The sequence below is a fragment of the Chelonia mydas genome, chromosome 9 (genome assembly GCF_015237465.2).
Source record: "Chelonia mydas isolate rCheMyd1 chromosome 9, rCheMyd1.pri.v2, whole genome shotgun sequence".
NCBI lineage: Eukaryota > Metazoa > Chordata > Testudines > Cheloniidae > Chelonia > Chelonia mydas.
This window is the reverse complement of record NC_057855.1, coordinates 40,891,112-40,912,659: the sequence shown is the minus strand read 5'-3', so window position 1 is coordinate 40,912,659 and position 21,548 is coordinate 40,891,112. Positions and strand designations below refer to the sequence as shown.

Below are 21,548 nucleotides of genomic sequence, written 5' to 3'. Positions count from 1 at the left end.
GTTGTGCTGGGTTGGGCATAATTCTGTAAACATTTATACATGACTACCTGAGTAGTTCAATGGGACTTCTCCCATGAGTAAAACAACTCACATGTGTAAGCATTTGCAGGATCAGGCCCTAAGGCAGTACAGCTTATTTATCTTTAAAAGCAACAACTAGATTTTTTTCTTGTAACAATGTACGATGGATTGAAATGAAATATTGTTTTGTGATATAAAAACAAAAAGGACCTGATTTTTGGCTCCATTACACTAGTTTTACTCCAGTGTTACCCTGAGCACTGGTAGAATAATACTGGTTTTAAACCAGTGTAACAGAGTGGAGAACTGAGTCCAAGGAATAAAAAAGTAAGGAATTACTGTGCAGATCTTGAAAGCCTTGAAGACATTGCCTCTGTGAGCAGTCAAAAATGGAGAAAAGGTTTAATTCTACAGACATTATGGAAATTCACTTGTCTCCACCTTGCTTTTTTTTAAAAAGAAGTCAGCCTACATTTGTCATGCTCAGGAGTTGAACACTGAATAGGGCTTAAGTACTACTCATCCCTATTCTTTTTTGAGGATGTGTATGTTACAAACAATTAATTCTCAAATGATAACTATGATAGCCACCATCTATAAATCCCAGGGGAAGCTTCCGACTAAACAAGCATAGAAAATGAATCATGAGAAAGATTGCCAGGGTAAATAATTGTAAGCGAGGCACTGTCAGTCATATGGAGTCTCTGAAGACAAACTATTCAACTGTCCTTGCTAAAAGTCTCTCCATTTTTTACAATGCATTCAGAAATGTTTTGGTCTTTCCCTCTAAAATAAACTCAGCAGCAAATCACATTCATAAAGAACCACCTACATTTTACTGTCTTAATACCTTACTACATGAAGGACTACTGATCACAACATGTTCAGCATATTCATCTGACAGGAGAAGATATGGATAAAATTATTGTGAAATAAGTCACAAAGGGTTAAAATGGCCAGTTAGAAAATTCGAACTTCTAAGATGTAGATGTTCTAGCCATTCATGAGATTCACAAGCGTAACACTAGTTTTCATTTGTCTCTTTTTGCAACGTCTATTTTAAAACCAATTTCCATTAAAGATTAAGTTGGCTTCCTTTACTGGTGGGTTCCTCACGGCCTGAACCCTTCCATTAAGAATTAATGATAGCTGCAGATAGGCACAATGCTGCCATGGCAATCAGCAATATTGTTCTATCCACCCCCATACGCACTAGTAAATGAAGAGTAGGAAGGCTATGCGGGCTCATGAAATATACTAATGGAAATGATTAAAGCAAGATGTTTAAGAAATGTTGGTGAATATACAGGACATACTCAAGGGACACTTGTTAAGGAAAAAGCATCAACAACCTCCCATTATTATTTTTAACTACGTACCTTGACTTTTGCAGATTTTCAGGAGTCTTTGTACCATAGAAGAAACTAATCAAATTGTATTGGAACTAATCAAAAGCAGTTTGTGATGAACAAGATTAAGTGACAAAGGGGGAGGACAATGGGGCTGCATAAACTGAGGGCAAGATCTGCACCTTAATTATCTACATAAATATAAAGGCCATAAATATTCTATAAAAAAGAAAAATTAGAGAAGGTCAATATCAAGGCATTCAAAGAGTGTGTGTGGAGAGGGGAGGGGGGTAATTTCAAAACAGAAGAAATATTCATTCACATTACTGAGCTTGACTCTGAAGCTAACCTGGTTTACACTGGCTGAGGATCTGGCACACTCACCTTCCTAGAGAACTGAGTGAAGTGCATTCTTCTCATTGCATAGTGGGTAGCGGGGAACGGAACTGACCCGATAACTGTGTTTTGCCAAACACAGCCACAGTGAAACTTAAAGCCTGTTTGGCCTGTAATGCTGAATACAGCATAGAAAAATCACTTCAGTGAAAGAAACATTTACAAATAAAAGGCTCGGTCCTTCCCCAATAAGTCAAGCGGAGCATTTTCTACTGACTGCAAGTGGAACGGGAGTGGTCCCAATGAAAGCTAATTGTAGAACAAGTACCTATGAATATTAGTTAAAACTGGACAAATATGGCAAAAAATAAGTTTCCAAATATTTGTTCTAATAAAGCCTGTAAATTCACTTTTGTGGCATTCACAGTACTTTATATTCATTCCTATGAATATTGAACCATTGATTTGTTTTTGGTTTTTATTCACAAATTAGGTAAGTCTCAAACATACTGGTGAAAAATGCGTTTGGTGCCATGGTTTTTGCCAGGAGGGTGAATATATCCGTCTTAAAATTTATTTGATTCCTTTTTATCTGTTTATAAATTCTTCAGTCATCCAATCCCAAAGTGTAAACAATAGTTGGTGACTTAGGCAACCAATAGCAACTAATCAAAGTGAATAATGTGTCAACAATTCATAGTCTGAAATAAATTCATATAAAGCTGTCAAACAACTCTGAATAATGAAAAAAAATCTGTAAAAATGGACCCCCCCATGTGAAGATAACTTATGGACACAAAAAAAAGCTAAATGTATGTAGTAAATAATTCACTACATATAGTTTGCACAGATAATGTAAATCATAAGACACAAAGCAGCACACACTGGGCCTGATTCTATTCTGATCTTACACTGATGTTTACCAGGAATAACTCCATTTAAATCAGTTGCATTACGTAGGTGTAAAGCCAGTGTGAGATCAGAATCGGGTTATGTTCATCCAATGCTCATATCAACAATAATAAACTTTATGGATCTTTGTCTAACTTGTAAGAGGTCTGATAACTCCTCTCTAGTCTAGTTCAGCTGGGGAAAATAAAGAAATCTTTCTAGCAGCACAGGGAGACAACTTTATTCCCCCCCTCAGCTTTCTAAGGTGATTAAAATGCTGTCTGAGCTCAGAAAAATGCAATGTTTTTATGTTCCTTTTTACCAATCAAGGTTAGACATTCCTTTAAGTGATTTAGCATGACCCCCCAGAGGCACAAGGCAAGAGATTGCATTAATTCTGCAGTTTTATTACCTAGAATTCCCAATAGTCTTTTTTGCCTTCTCTTTGGATGCATGGATATACATACACACTTGAATGGTGCAAGCAAATCAAATCTTTTCTGACCTTACGTTGTGCTCATTTTCCTACAGGATTCAAAGAGAACAGAACCTATTAGAGAAGAACACAGTGTTCTCCTCATCTTTGTTCCAGAGGTAGCAGAAATTGGTATGTCAGGAGAATTAATCTTAATCAGTAGTATTTTATCATTGGGGGTTTTCCCTTTAGCTCAAACTCTAATGGCTGATAAAAAAAAAAAGCAACTGAGAAAGTACTACTGAGAGCTAGTGGAAATAGGGCAATATTTTTGGAACAGAAGAGATCTATTTCTATTTTCCATGAGATGTGACCAGATTAGCTACAAAAACCATGAGGAGTCCAGGGGCACCTTAAAGACTAACATTTATTTGGGCATAAGCTGTTGTGGGTAAAAAAACCCACTTCTTCAGCTGCATGGAGTGAAAATTACAGATATGGGCATAAATATATATTGGCACATGAAGAGAATTGAGTTACCTTAGAGGTGGAGAACCAGTGCTGAAGGCCAATTTAGTCAGGGTGGATGTGATCCGCTTCCAGTAATTGAGGGGGAGGTTTCAATACCAAGAGATCCACTTTAGAAATCTCTCCCCTGTAGAGCACATTACCCACCATACGGACAAGCAAGAAGAAAGCTTGCAGCGCTGCTGCCTGTTGCATAATGCCATCTGCTGGACACCACATACATCTAACAGACAACTAAGACTCAAGAGGAAATAGGCAAGAGAGAGAGAGAGAGAGATGTGGAGATAGAGTTTGGGTCTCTGAGTGAAAAATTTTAATCCAGGTTCATCTGTTAAAATCTTGATGTCATAAATTAATAACAATTCACTGAAGCCTGGGATTCCTTGTTTCCTTGAAAATCTTACACTGCCTGGAGGATAAAGTGAATATTTCAGTTTCCATTTCTGCCAGTTTGACATCCTTCCCATGAATAGGGCATATTACAGGGAAATAATATAGGAGACATTAAAAAAAAAACATCCAAAGGGTATAAACAGTTTTACTTCAGCACAAACACGGCACTTTAATCACCATAATATTACTATATTACTGGAGTGCATTACACAACTTCTAAAACATTTAAATCTTAGATTAAACATGCTGGGAAAAGGCTCTATGTCTATGATTCAGACATTCAGAAGGAAGCTATGGAAGTACCCTGCTGGGGTTTACATTGGAAGATAAAACAGTTCTTTTCCACTATAAACTAATTAGTTATACAAAGAAGAAGAGTATTTTAGAGAGACAAGGTGGGTGAGGTAATATCTTTTATTGGACTAACTTCTGTTGGTGAGAGAGACAAGCTTTTGAACCACACAGAGCTCTTCTTCAGGTCCGGGGAAGGAACTCCAAGCATCACAGCAATACTTAGAATATTTCAGTGACTCTTGGCTGGGAGACACCCAGTTATTTCAAAAATGTAATGTAGCTTTTTAGATTCATAACTGCTTGTGCTGCTGCTTCTACTTCAAACAGTAAACAAACCTTTAAACCTTCCTTACACTTTTCATTCTCTTAAAAGAAAAGACCCCCTTAAATTATTGTAAACATTAACTAAGGCACAGAATACAGTGCTGAAGTGGAATATTTGTGTAGTCTGTAATGACTTTAGTTTGAGGCAGAAAACACATGACAGTGGCTGGCAGGCATTTGGCATGATGATTGTGTCTCACTGTGTGCCTGTTAGGATTACTTACTGGCTCGCTGTAACTCCTGTTACAGCGAGCCAGTACGTAATACAAAACACATTGACATCTTTAAAAAAAAAAAAAAAAAAAAAAAAAAGGACAAGACCTATAGATCTATGCACTGCAGACCTACAGAATTCCCTAGCAAGCAACATGTGCTTACCTGGGGGATACCACCGGTCCTGAAAATTGCACAACACTTCTGATTGTTAAACTTTAGTTAAACTCCATTTTTGCAGGTCACAAAAAAGGGTAGACTGGACAAAAGAGCTTGTTAAGGGGCTTAAAGTTATTTCAGTGTATCCATTAACAATCAGTTAGGATGCATGAAATTAAGTGGTATTGTGATGGGAGCTGGGCACTGAGGCAGGACTTCTTGCTTATATTTCTGACTCTGCCACTTAGCTGCAATGTGACCTTGGACTAGTCACTTAAACCTCTGTGGGTCAAATGCAGCTTAAAGCGGGTACAATATCCACAGAAATTTTAGAGGGAAACCAGTAGTGATGTCCTCCTGATAGTACTGTGTCTGTGCACAATCACATAGCTCCTTCTCCACACACAAGCCACAACCTTCAATAGCTGCTTGTATTTTAGGCCTCTATTTGACACTGGGATCTTTAAAGTTACCCCCAACAACTTATTCACCTGTAATAGTTCTATTTTGCCTCCATTTCCTTTTACCTTTTTGTGCTAAAGCCTCTCTGGGTTTTCTATTTCCAAGTTACAAGAAGGTGGTTGTAAATACTATTAATTTACTTACAATGTTTTTAATTCTAACTGTACAGTACTTGAGTGCTTTAGTTAGCAGGTGTGAGGTGACTCTACAAAATAGATTGTACTGTATCCACTGCCCCAAATAGGTATCCTGGAGAAGTCTGAGAAAGCACAAGCTTTTAAAAGCTCAGACGGCAAATAAATCTTTCTTCTTCTATCTCTGAGGTTTGTTTTATCATTTTTGCCTTATATTATACATATTCTTGATGAGCTGAGCTGTATGGTCTCAATTAAACTGCTTTTCTTCAGATGTCTTTATTTTGCTTGGGTGTTTAATTCACTAAAAAAAATTGATTGCCTCATCTGTTTGTGTGTTATGAACATTGTAATTTAAATATGCATCCAAAGCAGCAGCATCTTCCTGAAAAGGAAAGCCCAGAAAACACATTACACATGCCCATTTCAGCAGTAACACTATTGTCTTCAAGTGTGGGCCAATGAAAATTTATGAATGGAACATTCAGTAAAACCAAACAAACCTATTGACTATCCTTTTGCATTTCCTCCAGTGGCAACCACACTAGTGTAGTCTTCATGGAAGTAAGGTCAGTCACAATTCCTACATTTAGTGATAAATCATATTGACACGGGGTCACAAATACCGACTTCTGAGATTTACTCCAGTATTCATCAGAACTGTTTTATCAGAAAACGGTATTTTTCCCTTTGTGGCCCAAATGCAAAAGCCTTTGATGCTGGCTTTCCAGAATGTTTCCTGCTGTACTATCCCTAATGTGCTCACATGCACAGTGCAGCATAATCTAACCTAATCTAATCATAATCTAAACCTGCTGGCATATCTTATTGGTGAATAAAAGACAATAACATGAATTGTTCAAAGATTAAAGAATTATTTTTTTTACTGATCAAGAACAACAATGGACGTTTAAGAAGAATCCCACCTTGTAGCATCTAAAGATGTGAATTGTAGCTACTGCCTTTCATCAAAAATGTGTTATTGATTTCCCTTCCTTTAGGGGACTACAGCATAGGCACTTCTGTTTTTCTTCCTAATACCACTCAGAGAGGTGTCTTTATATTGCCATGCAGCAAATGGCTGCAGTGACCCAAGACTGTATGCCACATTCCCGAACATAGTCCTTCTCAATCCAGTGATTCTGTTGGTATCTTACTCAATGAAGCCACTAATAGTTGAGGGTGCTCAGTACTTTGCAGGATGAGCCCCTTTTGTGTCATTTAAAGCAAGCCAAGAACACTGCAAGGAAAAACTGCGCAAACTTCCAGGGCACTACAGAGAGATGCAGAGTTATTGTTGCTGACTCACCAGACCAGACCCCAAGAGTAGAAAAAGGGTATGTGTCTGAAGCTGAGAAAACTAGGGGCAAAGGCCCTGCAGTGACAAACACAGGCAATATGCCTTGATCAGGAAAAAAAGCTTAGATTGAGGTTCTGTGTTTTGTTAGTTAAGGTAACAAAAGTTTGCAGCACCTCTGCCCTTTCACTCTTCTCTATAAAGCTTTAGAGCAGACCCAGTACCAGGAATCCCACAGTTTATTGCTGAAATGAACAAAATTATGGTCATCATCTGATGTGATCAAACATGGAGCAGAAAATTCATCTTTCCCTTTTGACCTATGTCAGAATTTGAATTTACGTCTCCAGCAATGACAGGTTAGCCGAAACAATCCATTAATCTACCTCCTTGTACAATATTTTAACAATATTTCAACTACTACACAGAAATTGTGAACACAGTGGGACTGAAGTAGTCATTAAAATAGTCGTTCTTTACATCTACAAGTTGTTTGAGAAAAATGCAAGTTACAGGAGATGGAAGACTGACTCAGGTGAGGATAAGAAATGGTAGGCCTCCTCTGAACCCATGACATGGCTCCTCTGCAAATAAAGACAACATGGGTGATAAAGTCACCACCGGACTAGCGACACAAAGACAAGCTAATAAAAACAGAGTACAATTAAAGTGACATAGTATGAGTTAGTGTCACATGGACATTCTTCTGACACTTCTCTAGTCATACAACAGGAATCATAGGATGAGATTTAGTTGATGGCAAAGTCTGATACAGTAATATCGAGTGCAGGTGGACAATCAAAAATCCAGGAGATCCAGGATATCTCAATAAATATACAAAAGCTCACGGAACATCAAACTCATAATAAGTGTTGCCCAAACTGTGACTCAGAACCATAAGCAGGAATAGGACAATGTCAGCAAAAAGACAGCCTAGAGCTGAACGAGTGAACTAAGCTCAACAAGACATTCTATCTACTTTGTAACAAAGAGTTTCATCTGGTAGTGCATGAAGCAACCCGCTCTCCTGAAAATGCAGTTTCTCTCAGTGGACCTTCTGAATCAAAAATGTGTGCACTTTTTATTTTCCGGCTGCAGTTGGGATTTGCACATGAAATCCAGGAAGCTGAATCCGCTATGGAAATGCTGAGAAAACAAAGCTATTAGGTTCCCAAACTGTTGAAGTGCTACAGGCTCTGAAACGCAGCAAAAGAAGATGATGACCTGAAGCACATGATGCCTGAACCATGTGTAAGGAAATCAGTTCCTTCATGTTTCCTATTTGCCTGTCTGTGTGTGTGGTTTTTTTTTGTTTGTTTGTTTTTTTACAGTCATGAACCTTGATAAGCCAGAGACAAATAAAATTTCTTGAACAGCACCAGTGTTGTGCTGGAGAAAGTATGCAAAACTGGCTTCCAACAAGGTTCTCAAAATGCAAGTGATCTACAGTAGTAAGACAATGTTGTATCCTAAGAGATGCTCTTACTACATGTTCAATGAGTTTCATGACAGACTTGCCAGAAGTCCAAGAAAAATTGAAGTTTGATGCAGGGAAATACATTTCTTCCGCAAATGACTCATCCCAAGTATACAAAGCTTTTCAGCACCTACAAAGAATTTTAAAATGTTTGGTTTCTCCTTTCAGCTTGGAAATGATCCAGGTGGGCAGGAACTGTAGCTAAAGAAGTGGTGCCAAGAGCTTGGCTGTCTGTGAACAGAAGGACCACGCACAGCCTATAGAAACATTTGTGTCATTTAGTCTATGGATCTGAATGTATTGCGTTTTGACCTGACTATAGAAATTAAATGCACTTGAAAGTTGTCTTCCATTCTACTGGAGACTCTTCCACTGGGTTTGGAAAAGTGGACCACTGAGCTGGCATGTGGCTTAGAGATGGAGCCTGTGCTGGAAGGGCTGCAAAGGTGCTTCCTATTGAAAGTGAATCCTCAGGATTCTTCAGACAGATTTCTTCCTGGGGTGTATGTGGCAGTCGCACCTCTGCCACCCTGTCAAAGGATGCAACAAATATTCCCAGGAGCGGAGGGGAGAATGGGGCCAGGATTAAGGTATCCCACTGGCGGCATTATCTGTGTGTTGAGCCTGTGCTTCCTAGCCACGTTGGGTAGATCTACACAGCAGCTGGGAGGGGCTTCCCAGCATGGATAGACACACATGCTCGAGCTAGCATGCTCAATATAGGATGGTGGCTGTGGTGGCATGGGTGGCAGCTTGGGCTAGCCTCCCATGTGTATACGCAGGAGTTAGTCAGGATTGTACTCGTGAGGCTGCACTGCTATTTTTAGCACACTAGATAGAGCAGGGTGAGCATCTACATACATTGTGTATGTACACAATGGAGCTGTTTATTTCATCCTTTCCCCCACACTCACACTTGTACTCTCGCTACCATGATCCGGCCCCCGGTGTCCTGTCTTCTGCTTCACTTTGCAGCACCAAAAGTTAATTCAAAGCAAATAGGTTGGTAGGGTGTACCACAATGTCCCTCTCTTGCTGTGGGTGCTCCTCTGAATTCTGGCACCTGGCAACAGAAATCTGCCACCATAGGACTCTGGAACATGTTTGTTCAACTAGGGTATGTTTGCACAGCAACTAGATGCCCACAGCTGGCCCATGCCAGCCAACTCGGGTGCTCAGGGCTCTGGCTGTGGGGCTGTTTCATTGCTGTGTAGACTTCAATGCTTAGGCTGGAGCCTGGGCTCTAGGACCCTGCGAGGAGGGAGGGTTCCAGAGTTGGGCTGCAGCCCGGGCCCAGAAGTCTATACAGGAATGAAACAGCCCTACAGCCCGAGCCTGAGTCAGCTGGCACGGGCCAGCCGTGGGTTTTTCTTTGCTGCACACACATACCCTTATAGGCCTGCTCAAATCTCTACTGAAAGACAAACTCGCCAGAATTTGTGGGCTCCGCAGCAGAGGGCTGTAAATTCTAGCGTGCACTAGCATGTCCCACACTAACTGGCCTGTATGGACACTGTGGGTATGCACCAAAAGTTCCTTAGTGTACCTCAATGTAGTACTTTTTGAAACAAGCCCAGAGGATAGAATGGTAGAGAGACAACAGGGACTGAGGGATGTTTTATCCTCAAGATGGGGGATGTAAGGGCATACTTGAAAGCACAGAGCAAAGAGCCCAGAGGAAGTAGAACTGTTACAGGAGGACAGAATCAGAAAAGGAGGCAGGAACACAGGACACATGAATCAACCTGTGGGTCAAGTGGAAGGGCTGCGGATTTAGAGGCAGGTTGTTCAACACATCTCATTAAAATGGCACAATTGATAATGGGCCTCAGACTTGTGCTGAGTACTACTTTTCTCTCTGAGCGGTCCTACGGAAATCCCTGTGATTATAATTACAGGGTGCCTGCTCTTCTGGTAGACATGGTCTTAATTATGATTCCTGATATAAAATAGATTAGCAACAGTTCATTCCTCTCGTAGAATCCAGTAATACCGTGGACTAGACCCTCCCTAAATACTTGTTAATTAACTTCACATCTTATGTAATGTTATAATGGGCCCAATTCTGACCTCACACTTATGTAAAGCATAAGTGACTTGAAAGAAGCAGGTAGCCTTGTACCTGGTGGGAGAGAGATCAGAACCAGTCCTATCAAGTCTACTTGTTCCATTACTGAATGTAATGGAATAAGGTTAAATTTATTTGTAACAGTCAAATAATTACTTTAAACTATTGTAATGTACATGCAGAATAGACACATCCTTTCACAAATTTAAGGCTCAGATAATTAGTAAAGGTAAAGAATTTTTCTATGGCTAATACAGTTAAAGTCAAATCCAAGTAATAAAACTCAACAGCAGAGGGAAAATACTGTGAAAATATACATTACTGCTGTGGACTGATATGAATGCAGGCATCCTGCTTGCATTTCTCAAAAAGATAAAATTACATGTTATAACACAGCTCTTTCTAAGCAAGCACTCTATTCTTAAGGTGAACGCATTGCAGAGAAAACCTATTAAAAACAATAAAAGAAAAAATTTCTAAAAAGCTTACCAGAGATCAACCAACTCCAACAAGGACTCGGGTAGGTGTCAATCCTTCCAACCCTTTCTCAAGGATTGGGGCCCTTCTTTGAACAGAAGGTCCTGTCCATTTGCTGGATCAGTTTAAACTCAGACTGTTTATCCCAGAGTCATTTATTTGGCTCTTGGTCCCTGGAGAATCAGTATATGTGAGCCTTTCCAGGAGGTGGTATCTTTGTGGTGGGGTTACAACTGGGCTGATTTGCCTTAATCTCCACATGCTGTTTTTAGTTCTTGGAGGAGGGGTAGTAGCCCTCCCCCGTGGTGTAGAACACATCATACATAAACCATTCTTTTAAAACAATGGACCTGAAAGATACTTAAACTTAATTCAGCAAAGGTTCAACAAGCCCTGTCTGGCCTCTAGCAGTGATCAGTATTGATGCTTTAGCAGAGTATAAGGACAAAAACCCTGGATAAAGCACCTAGCTCAATAATACCAGCCCCACTTGTGACATTCTGTACCTTCTTTAAGACACATCAAAGTCTTTGTTCTCTGATAAGAAACAGCTCAATTTCTTTAGTCTTTCCTCATCACAGGTGCTTTTGATATTTGGAATTATTCTAACTATCCCACAACCTGTCAAGGTTACATTTTCCCTATAGAAATATGACCAAAATGTAAACTAAGTGTACACAATGAAGAGTCACCAATTTTTTATCTTGTATCGACATAACTTACTGTTTGTATTATCTATTAATTCATCTGCTTTTTAAAAATAATCTACACGCAGTGGACTAGTGGCATCACAGGGGATTCTGATATAAGCCTATGATTCCAGGAGCTGGTGCTTTAAAAAAACCACGAAATATTGTGAGGTAAAATTGCAAGAGTTGGCAACACTGCTGAGAAGTCAGGGAATGAGCAAGCAGATAGGATCTAGGAAAATAATAGTTGTTAGTTAAAAGGAGAGCTGCTGTACAGATGTTATTCACAACCTCTGCAACTACGTAGTTATTTATACCGGTATCATCAAAACATTGAGGTCTTACATTAGATGCTTACGTCCAACACAGTTATGTATATTGCCAACAAGAATTTTCTCAAAACTGAACTTCCTGATACCTCATAGGCAATATCTCTGTAGTATGCTTCTAGTACATCAACTCAGTGTAGGATTTACTTGAACCACTTTTCTATCAAAACAATATTTACTTCTACACTGTGACTCAGAGGATGGGCTTCGGCCTAGTTTCATAGATGTGAAAAGGCAGCACTTTCCTGATTTTACTTCATTTGGAAGCACTCATACAAGGCCAGGTTGTGCTTCTATTATCATTTACTAACAGTACTAACATAACGCCAAAAGGCCCCAGCAAATGTCTCATAGTAACAGTGTCTGCCCTGAAGAACTTCCACTCCTTGCCTTGTCTATTTAGATTGTGAGAAAAAGAGGTATTATCCCCAGCTACAGATGGGAAACTGAGGCACAGAGCGATTCAGTGACAAGCCCAAGGTCCTACATGAAGTCTGTTATCTCAAGTCCCAGTTCAGTTTCATAACCACTGAACCATCCTTCCTCTCAGGATACTCAAATCACACTTCCCCCCACAGAGGGGAAGTGTGCAAGATGCAACATCTATTTGGAAGATGAAGCCATTCTCACCTTCCCAGCTCATGCCAGTGTGGAAGAGAGGAGGAATCAAGGCCAAATTCCACCTTCTCCCTGCTCCTTTCAGAGTGACTTGCCCCCAGGAACACTAGGCAGGAACAGTCCCTGTGCTTCTTGTGTCGTCCCTTATTTGTGCCAGGGTCAGAAACTAGTGATTAGTCACTCAAAGGCTATGGGCACCTGTAGCGGGGTGGTCACCCTACTCCGGCCCTGAATGGGTTAAAGCAGCCCTGGAGAGGGCTGTGGCAGGGAACAGCGAAGCTGATTGGGGGAAGCAGCCACAGCTGGGGCCATGCCCCAATCAGGCCACAGCTGGCCTTTATAAGAGGGTGGTGGGCCAGAAGGTGAAAGAGTCTCACTCTAGCCTGGGAGCGGGAAGGGCTAGTTGCCTGGGAGCAAGGTACCTGAAGCTGAGCACCGCTAGGGAAGGGCAAAGGGAGCTTGGGGAGCTCCAGCCTGATAAACCCCCAGGCTGCAGGCCTTGGTGAAGGCCTACACAGGTACTGGGGCTGCAGAGGGGCAGCCCAAGACTAGGCAAAGGCAGCAGGTCCTAACCCCTTGCCAATGATGAGTGGTCATTACAGACTGCAGTCTGCCCCAATGAGTGGGGGCTAGATGATGACTGGCGGTAGCCACTGGGGCAAGGTGGGTTTAGAGGGTTGGGGGTTCCCCTGGGAGGGGAGACCCAGAGTGTGGGGGTATTGCTGGGGCAGAACCCCAGGGTAAAGGGCACCAGGGTCCAGGAGGGACATGGGGCCAGTGGCAAGTAAGACATTGGCCTGCAGAGAGTGCTCCAAAGCTGGAAAAGAGCTAATTCCCAGGACAACCAGCAGGAGGTGCTGCGCCAGTAAGTCATCGCACTGGTACAGCACCACATTGCATATTGTTCCCAGGGTCTGGAGAGCAAAATAACCTGAGACAGTTCCAGTGTGCAACCCTCCTATGATGTAGGAGAGCTGGGATCTCATTCTTAAAAAAATAATCCATTTATAATTCCGTAGGAAGCACTAAACTATAAACTATGCTATTACCCAAGGCAATTCGGTAGATATGAGGCTAACATTACTAATGTATTTATTTAGTTGCAGAGCTGCAGTTCTAGACTGTTTATAGCATTGGTGGCCAAGATGTCAGATCAGATTTGGTGAAAGTGTCATATCTCAGGTATATTCCCCCAGATTCCTGACCGGAATTTCGGAACAATTGCAGCAGATGATGCCACCCAGGTAATCCATCCTGGGTTTTACAGCAAGCCCAGTGAATTCTGGGACAAGTCTTTGAGAATTCAGTCAGTATTGTGACTCATGCAAACCACACAGGGTCAATAAAGCTTAAATAGTTGTATACCTCTCTATTGAGCCTCTATGCCCTGATTTAAGGAGCTGCCAGTAACTAGAAATGCTGTACTATACTGTACCACCTTTTGGAGGGAAGGAGGGAAAAAATGCCTTTTTTTCCCCTCCTGGTGTCTGGGCTCTGAAGCAAAGAGTACTGAAGGTTTAGTCCATGCAGTGGCTTGACACGTATCTAGCCATTCCCTTTCACCGGATCTCATAAACCTTCCTTTTCCTGCCATTGCTAGATCAAAAGTAAACTTCTACATCCTGATGTCAGAGAAAAATATTGATCAGTCATAGAGATGGCCAGGTTTTTTTAAGAATGGGAGCCTATTATTTCTTTTCTGCTTTGTTTCCCTGCTACAATGGCTGGTAAAATACTTTTCTTTAGCTCGTCAGCAATTCCTGCGCTTTAGGAGATTGCAGAGATGGCATGCCCTAGGACTAATGGGAGAGATAACATCCAGTCTCAGACTTATCTAAGTAGCTTGATAGTCTTGAGCCTTTTCTGCTAATTGGTATTATTGGTCATGAGATACCTCTTGCCAGAGACAATATTTTGTAAAAGCTCACAAGAGAGAGCACTTGGAGCCACTTACTTACTGTAAGATTTGCTCTGGTTTTGTCTTGTTAAATGGATGTGCTAAGCCTGCTGTCTGTAGTGTAGCAAAACTCTCCACTGTTGACCAGTATATACTGGCTACTTGCATATATGTTATATTGATAACATGTATTATCCACACCATATATATTAAGCATTAAGCACAAATATTACTAAACATAAATATAGCAGTTAAATAGCCTAAATTGGCCTATATCTTTATTATACTCCTGTTCACTTATGCTCAGTATTCCATAACACTTTGCATACCTGAAGTAAGCTATGGCTTAAGTAGATAGGAAAGCTGTCAGGATCAGGACATGTGATTATTTTATTATAGCAACAGAACAGGAGTTCCCCTCATAAGCTATCTACCCTAGGACAAACCTAGGAGGTGTCTTCACGTTCTTTAATACCTCAAACACATGTGTTCAGAACAAAAATAAGGGGTACACCATGCTACCAGAAAAACAAGGTAGAAAGCTGATCAGTTAAATCCACAAAAAGAGAAGGAGTACTTGTGGCACCTTAGAGACTAACCAATTTATTTGAGCATAAGCTTTCGTGAGCTACAGCTCACTTCATCAGATACATTCAGTGGAAAATACAGTGGGGAGATTTATAGTGAAATCTAGTTTCACATGACATACACAGTACCTTTAGTTGGTAAACAGGTAGGGGATAAAAAGGGTGTAACTTTGGGAGCACACCTTCTGCGCAAGGTGAATGTAACAACGCTGCATGAGACAGCTTCATGGAAAATGGTATCATCCATATAGATCCTTTTTCCTGTACTATATTATTATTGGCCTAGAGCAATAAACCTGACTGGCATTGGTTATGGCCTCTTGTATATATTTCATAACAAACCAGAGTGTGGTCAAACAATTGACTATACAACTTCTCAACACCACAGAAGTGAGGGAAGGGAGAGAGAGAGAGAAAGAGGAAAAGCACCAGTTCCTAAACATTAGGGGCCTCCGTCCTGTCACCCTTGCTCATATTAAGTAGTAAATTACCCCACTGAAATCAACAGGGTTGCTTCTGGGGTGAAGCACTACTCAATATAAGCGTGGCACAATTTGGCTGTAAATGACTTTTTGAATAGCAAATGTCACTCTACAATGACATTATACTGGAGACAATTTAAACCTAGTGCCTGTTCTTTAATAAAAGAAATAACTTCACATTCAAGTTTAACATTAACATTCCTTTATTGTAAAGACAAGCTAAAAACAGTTTGCAGCCCTGTCTAAATGAAGCTGTCAAATACAAAAATAAAAATTCTAAGAACAACCACATGAAAATGTCTTGCCTCTGCATCCTGCTGCAAGACCTAGGATTATTACTAATTATTTCTAATCTTTTTTTGTCATGCAATAGTAACAGTTCTAATTCTTACCATGCATTTGCGATCATCCACCCCTGCTAAATCCTCCTCAAACTCTTTTCCTACATCAAATTCCATGATGTAGTTTCTAAAAGCGCTTAGCGTTTTAATGATCATATGATCTCCATTCTGAATGATTTCTTTGTCAGGTTTTAGCAAGCTGGCAATTTTTCTCACAGCAGCGTTTACATCTGAAAGCAAAACAGAAAAAAAGATTTGCAGTAAAGCCACAAATCTACAACAATACAAGACTTGTACAATTTGAGAGGATTGGGATGGACCAAAACACAAGTAAATAGTTCCCTGGCTGTTTTACTAAAGTTAATTACAAGTGAATTAATTTGCTTACTTGGAAAAAACCTTGTACCCTTTACATTTATTACCACAACAAAAGTGTTTCTAAACAAACAGATGAAAGGAAATATGACATTACTAATTCCTACTGAGATATTTGACACAAATTCATTCTGATTACTTAAAAATGCTACTTCTATAGAAATAAGCATTTTATGTACCTCCCTGCCAACTGCATACACACAAACTTTTACATCAAGCACATTTTGTTTTCTTTCCACCTCCATGTATGTTGAGAGAATAATTTTTGCTTGCCCTTTAAAGTTCTGTAGCTGAATCTCTGCATAGATTAGTGGTAGTAAGGTAAAAAGCAAACAGGTCGCTTAAAGCAAATCAAACAAAACTTTGCATAACACAGAGTAATCATATTTTTTGAAGAAAGCATTCAGACTGCATTAAAATTGTGGTTGTGACTATCCCAGAAGAAATCAAATCCAACCCAAGACTAAGATAGGTGGCATTTTATTGATTATGTGCTAAAGAAACATGAAAGGAATCTTACCCAGTGCTTTCAGATACTCCTCAAAATTGTCATTGCTAAGCATTTTCCAGTAACCATTGAAATTTGCAGGCATTTCTGGGGTATATGATAGCCAAAACCAAAGCCTCAGAACAGCGAGTTGATTCTGCACCACACAGCTCAATGCCTGTCCTCTGTGGCGAGTTTGAACTCTGGTTTCTTTTATCTGTTCTTCAGACCATGCAGTTATATGAGCCCCTCTAATCCGATTACCGCTGAAGGGTTACCATTAAATCCTTCCACAAAGCTGAACCTTTTAGATTTATAATGACAGCAGGATGGCTTCATTTAAATGGAATGGAATGGAACGTTCACCTTCAATACAGTATTGGTAGTATTTGTATGTGTAGAGGCTTATAGGGGCTTTGTGCTGGGAGAGAAGCTGAGCCCTGATTAGGGGGCGGGGCTTCACTGACTAGGGGTCCTATAAAGGTAGCAGCCAGTCAGGCAGCGGCACAGACAGCTGCAGAGGAGCCAGCAAACAGAGCTGTAAACGGGGGAGTTTATCTTGCAGTGCTTGTGTGGGGTTTGGTTTTGCTGTGGGTGGTGGTGTTTTGGTGTGGTTTGTGTTTCCCAGATTAACAGGATTTAGGTGGGAAGGATATGACAGATACAGAGGTGGCAGTGGGAGTGACCCATGTAGCAGATGACACAATGAAGATGACTGGATGTGGAAGCTGTGGTATGTACATGATCCTGGAGGGGGCACCTGGTAAGAGTTTTGTCTGCATGAAGTGCCGTCTGATAGAGCTGATGGAGGAAAAGATCCGAGGTTTGGAGATGCAGGTGGAAAGTCTGGTAGAGTTTAGGAAGGGGTTTGAGCAGATTATGGAGCAAAGACATGAGGTATCTGAAGGGAAAAGCTCAGACTTGCAGATGGAAGCAGGACTAGGGAATTCTGAGGGGAGACTGGGTGAGGAAAGTGGTCAGTGGAAGCATGTGACTAAAAGAACTAGGCAGAGGAAAAGACGGGCTAGTGAAGGAGAAATAGAGCTTAAGAATAGGTTTGCAGAGTTGGAAAATGAAGAAGGGGCTCAGCAGGTAGTCACTGAAGGTGACAGGGCAAGGAAGAAGAGAAGAGAGGTTAGTCCTATAGGAAAAGGGGAAGAGTTAATGGAGATTACACCAAATATGAGCCCCGGGAGGATACAGGATGGGTTAAAAAGGATTACAAGGGAGAATGGGAATGGAAAGAACTTGCAGCCAGAGGGAACAGGGGATAGACTGGAGAATAGCACCGTCACTAGGAAAAGGCAGGTCTATGTGATTGGGGACTCTTTACTGAGAAGAATAGATAGGCCTGTAACCAGAGCTGATCCAGAAAATAGGAGGGTGTGCTGTCTTCCGGGTGCTAAGATACGGGATGTAGACCTGAGGTTGAAAAGGATTCTAAAGGGAGCGGGAAAGAATCCCCTAATTATCCTTCATGTGGGAACAAATGATACGGCTAGATTCTCGCTGGAAAGTATTAAGGGAGACTATGCTAGGCTGGGGAGGACGCTTAAGGAAATTGAGGCTCAGGTGATCTTTAGTGGGATTCTGCCTGTTCCTAGAGAAGGGCAACAAAGGTGTGACAAGATTATGACTATCAATAGATGGCTTAGGCAGTGGTGCTATAAGGAGGGCTTTGGGATGTATGGCCATTGGGAGGCATTCATGGATAGAGGACAGTTCTCTCGGGATGGACTTCATCTGAGTAGGGAAGGAAATAGACTTCTAGGATGGAGGCTGGCACAACTGATTAAGAGAGCTTTAAACTAGGAATTTGGGGGAGATGGTTGGGAGATGTCCAGGTAATCTCCACGCCAGAATTCAGCATAGAGTGGAAAGAAAATGAAGTAAGAGTGGATACAGCTGTAGGTAGGAGGAAGGGCAGTGTAGATACAAGTCTAATAGGTTATACTGGTAGTAAAATAACCGAGCCTAATAGGGTACAGAATGTGAGTGAGGCTAAACAGCAAAAATTAAGATGTTTGTACACTAATGCAAGGAGCCTAGGTAACAAAATGGAGGAACTAGAGTTACTGGTGCAGGAAGTGAAACCAGATATTATAGGTATAACAGAGACCTGGTGGAATAGTAGTCATGACTGGGATACAGGTATTGAAGGGTATGTGCTGTTTAGGAAAGACCGAAGTAAAGGTGGTGGAGTAGCACTGTATATCAATGATGAGATAGAATGTAAAGAAATAAGAAGCGATGAAATGGATATGACTGAGTCTGTCTGGGCAAAAATTAAATTGGGGAAGAAAACTATTAGAGCCTCCCCTGGGATAGTGCTTGGGGTGTGCTATAGACCGCCGGGATCTAATTTGGATATGGATAGAGCCCTTTTTAATGTTTTTAATAAAGTAAATACTAATGGAAACTGTGTGATCATGGGAGACTTTAACTTCCCAGATATAGACTGGAGGACGAGTGCTAGTAATAATAATAGGGCTCAGATTTTCCTAGATGCGATAGCTGATGGATTCCTTCAGCAAGTAGTTGCTGAACCGACTAGAGGGGATGCCATTTTAGATTTGGTCTTGGTGAGTAATGAGGACCTCATAGAGGAAATGGTTGTAGGGGATAATCTTGGCTCAAGTGATCATGAGCTAATTCAGTTCAAACTGAATGGAAGGATTAACAAAAATAAATCTGCAACTAGGGTTTTTGATTTCAAAAGGGCTGACTTTCAAAAATTAAGGAAATTAGTTAGGGAAGTGGATTGGACTGAAGAATTTATGGGTTTAAAGGTAGAGGAGGCCTGGGATTATTTTAAATTAAAGCTACAGAAGCTATCGGAAGCCTGCATCCCAAGAAAGGGGAAAAAATTCATAGGCAGGAGTTGTAGACCAAGCTGGATGAGCAAGCATCTTAGAGAGGTAATTAAGAAAAAGCAGAAAGCATATAGGGAGTGGAAGAAGGGAGGGATCAGTAAGGCAAGCTACCTTATTGAGGTCAGAATATGTAGGGATAAAGTGAGACAGGCTAAAAGTCAAGTAGAGTTGGACCTTGCAAAGGGAATTAAAACCAATAGTAAAAGGTTCTATAGTCATATAAATAGGAAGAAAACAAAGAAAGAAGAAGTGGGACCGCTAAAAACTGAGGATGGAGTGGAGGTCAAGGATAATCTAGGCATGGCCCAATATCTAAACAAATACTTTGCCTCAGTCTTTAATAAGACTAAAGAGGATCTTAGGGATAATGGTAGCATGATAAATGGGAATGAGGATATGGAGGTAGACATCACCATATCTGAGGTAGAAGCGAAACTCAAACAGCTTAATGGGACTAAATCGGGGGGCCCAGATAATCTTCATCCAAGAATATTAAAAGAATTGGCACAAGAAATTGCAAGCCCGTTAGCAAGAATTTTTAATGAATCTGTAAACTCAGGGGTTGTACCGTATGATTGGAGAATTGCTAACATAGTTCCTATTTTTAAGAAAGGGAAAAAAAGTGATCCAAGTAATTATAGGCCTGTTAGTTTGACATCTGTAGTATGTAAGGTCTTGGAAAAAATTTTGAAGGAGAAGGTAGTTAAGGACATTGAGGTCAATGGTAAATGGGACAAAATACAACATGGTTTTACAAAAGGTAGATCGTGCCAAACCAACCTGATCTCCTTCTTTGAGAAAGTAACAGATTTTTTAGATAAAGGAAATGCAGTGGATCTAATTTACTTAGATTTTAGTAAGGCGTTTGATACGGTGCCACATGGGGAATTATTAGTTAAATTGGATAAGATGGGCATCAATAGGAAAATTGAAAGGTGGATAGGGAATTGGTTAAAGGGGAGACTACAACGGGTCCTACTGAAAGGTGAACTGTCAAGTTGGAGGGAGGTTACCAGTGGAGTTCCTCAGGGATCGGTTTTGGGACCAATCTTATTTAATCTTTTTATTACTGACCTGGGCACAAAAAGTGGGAGTGTGCTAATAAAGTTTGCAGATGATACAAAGCTGGGAGGTATTGCTAATTTAGAGAAGGACAGGGATACCCTACAGGAGGATCTGGATGACCTTGTTAACTGGAGTAATAGGAATAGGATGAAATTTAATAGTGAGAAGTGTAAGGTCATGCATTTAGGGATTAATAACAAGAATTTTAGTTATAAGCTAGGGACGCATCAACTAGAAGTAATGGAGGAGGAAAAGGACCTTGGAGTATTGGTTGATCATAGGATGACTATGAGCTGCCAATGTGATATGGCTGTGAAAAAAGCTAATGTCGTCTTGGGATGCATCAGGAGAGGTATTTCCAGTAGGGATAAGGAGGTTTTAGTACCGTTATATAAGGCACTGGTGAGACCTCACCTGGAGTACTGTGTGCAGTTCTGGTCTCCCATGTTTAAGAAGGATGAATTCAAACTGGAACAGGTACAGAGAAGGGCTACTAGGATGATCCGAGGAATGGAAAACTTGTCTTATGAAAGGAGACTCAGGGAGCTTGGCTTGTTTAGCCTAACTAAAAGAAGGTTGAGGGGAGATATGATTGCTCTCTATAAATATATCAGAGGGATAAATACCAGAGAGGGAGAGGAATTATTTAAACTCAGTACCAATGTGGACACAAGAACAAATGGATATAAACTGGCCACTAGGAAATTTAGATTAGAAATTAGACGAAGGTTTCTAACCATCAGAGGAGTGAAGTTTTGGAATAGCCTTCCGAGGGAAGTAGTGGGGGCAAAAGATCTATCTTGCTTTAAGATTAAACTCGATAAGTTTATGGAGGAGATGGTATGATGGGATAACATGGTTTTGGTAATTAAATATTCATGGTAAATAGGCCCAATGGCCTGTGGTGGGTTTTAGATGGGGTATGATCCAAGTTACCCGGGAAAGAATTTTCTGTAGTATCTGGCTG

General features: G+C 40.7%; 1 protein-coding gene across 1 annotated transcript in view; it reads right to left on the bottom strand.

The window, feature by feature from the left end:
- Window positions 1-17,022, bottom strand: part of RBP1 (retinol binding protein 1) — a 50,658-nt gene extending 33,636 nt beyond the window's left edge. The window contains exons 1-2 of the mRNA XM_007062472.4: window positions 16,677-17,022; window positions 15,833-16,011 (exon numbers count right to left, since the gene is read on the bottom strand). Of these exons, the coding sequence (XP_007062534.2) occupies window positions 15,833-16,011; window positions 16,677-16,749 (252 nt within the window). The 5' untranslated portion in view covers window positions 16,750-17,022. The remainder of the gene's footprint in view (window positions 1-15,832; window positions 16,012-16,676) is intronic.
- Window positions 17,023-21,548: the final 4,526 nt, after the last annotated feature.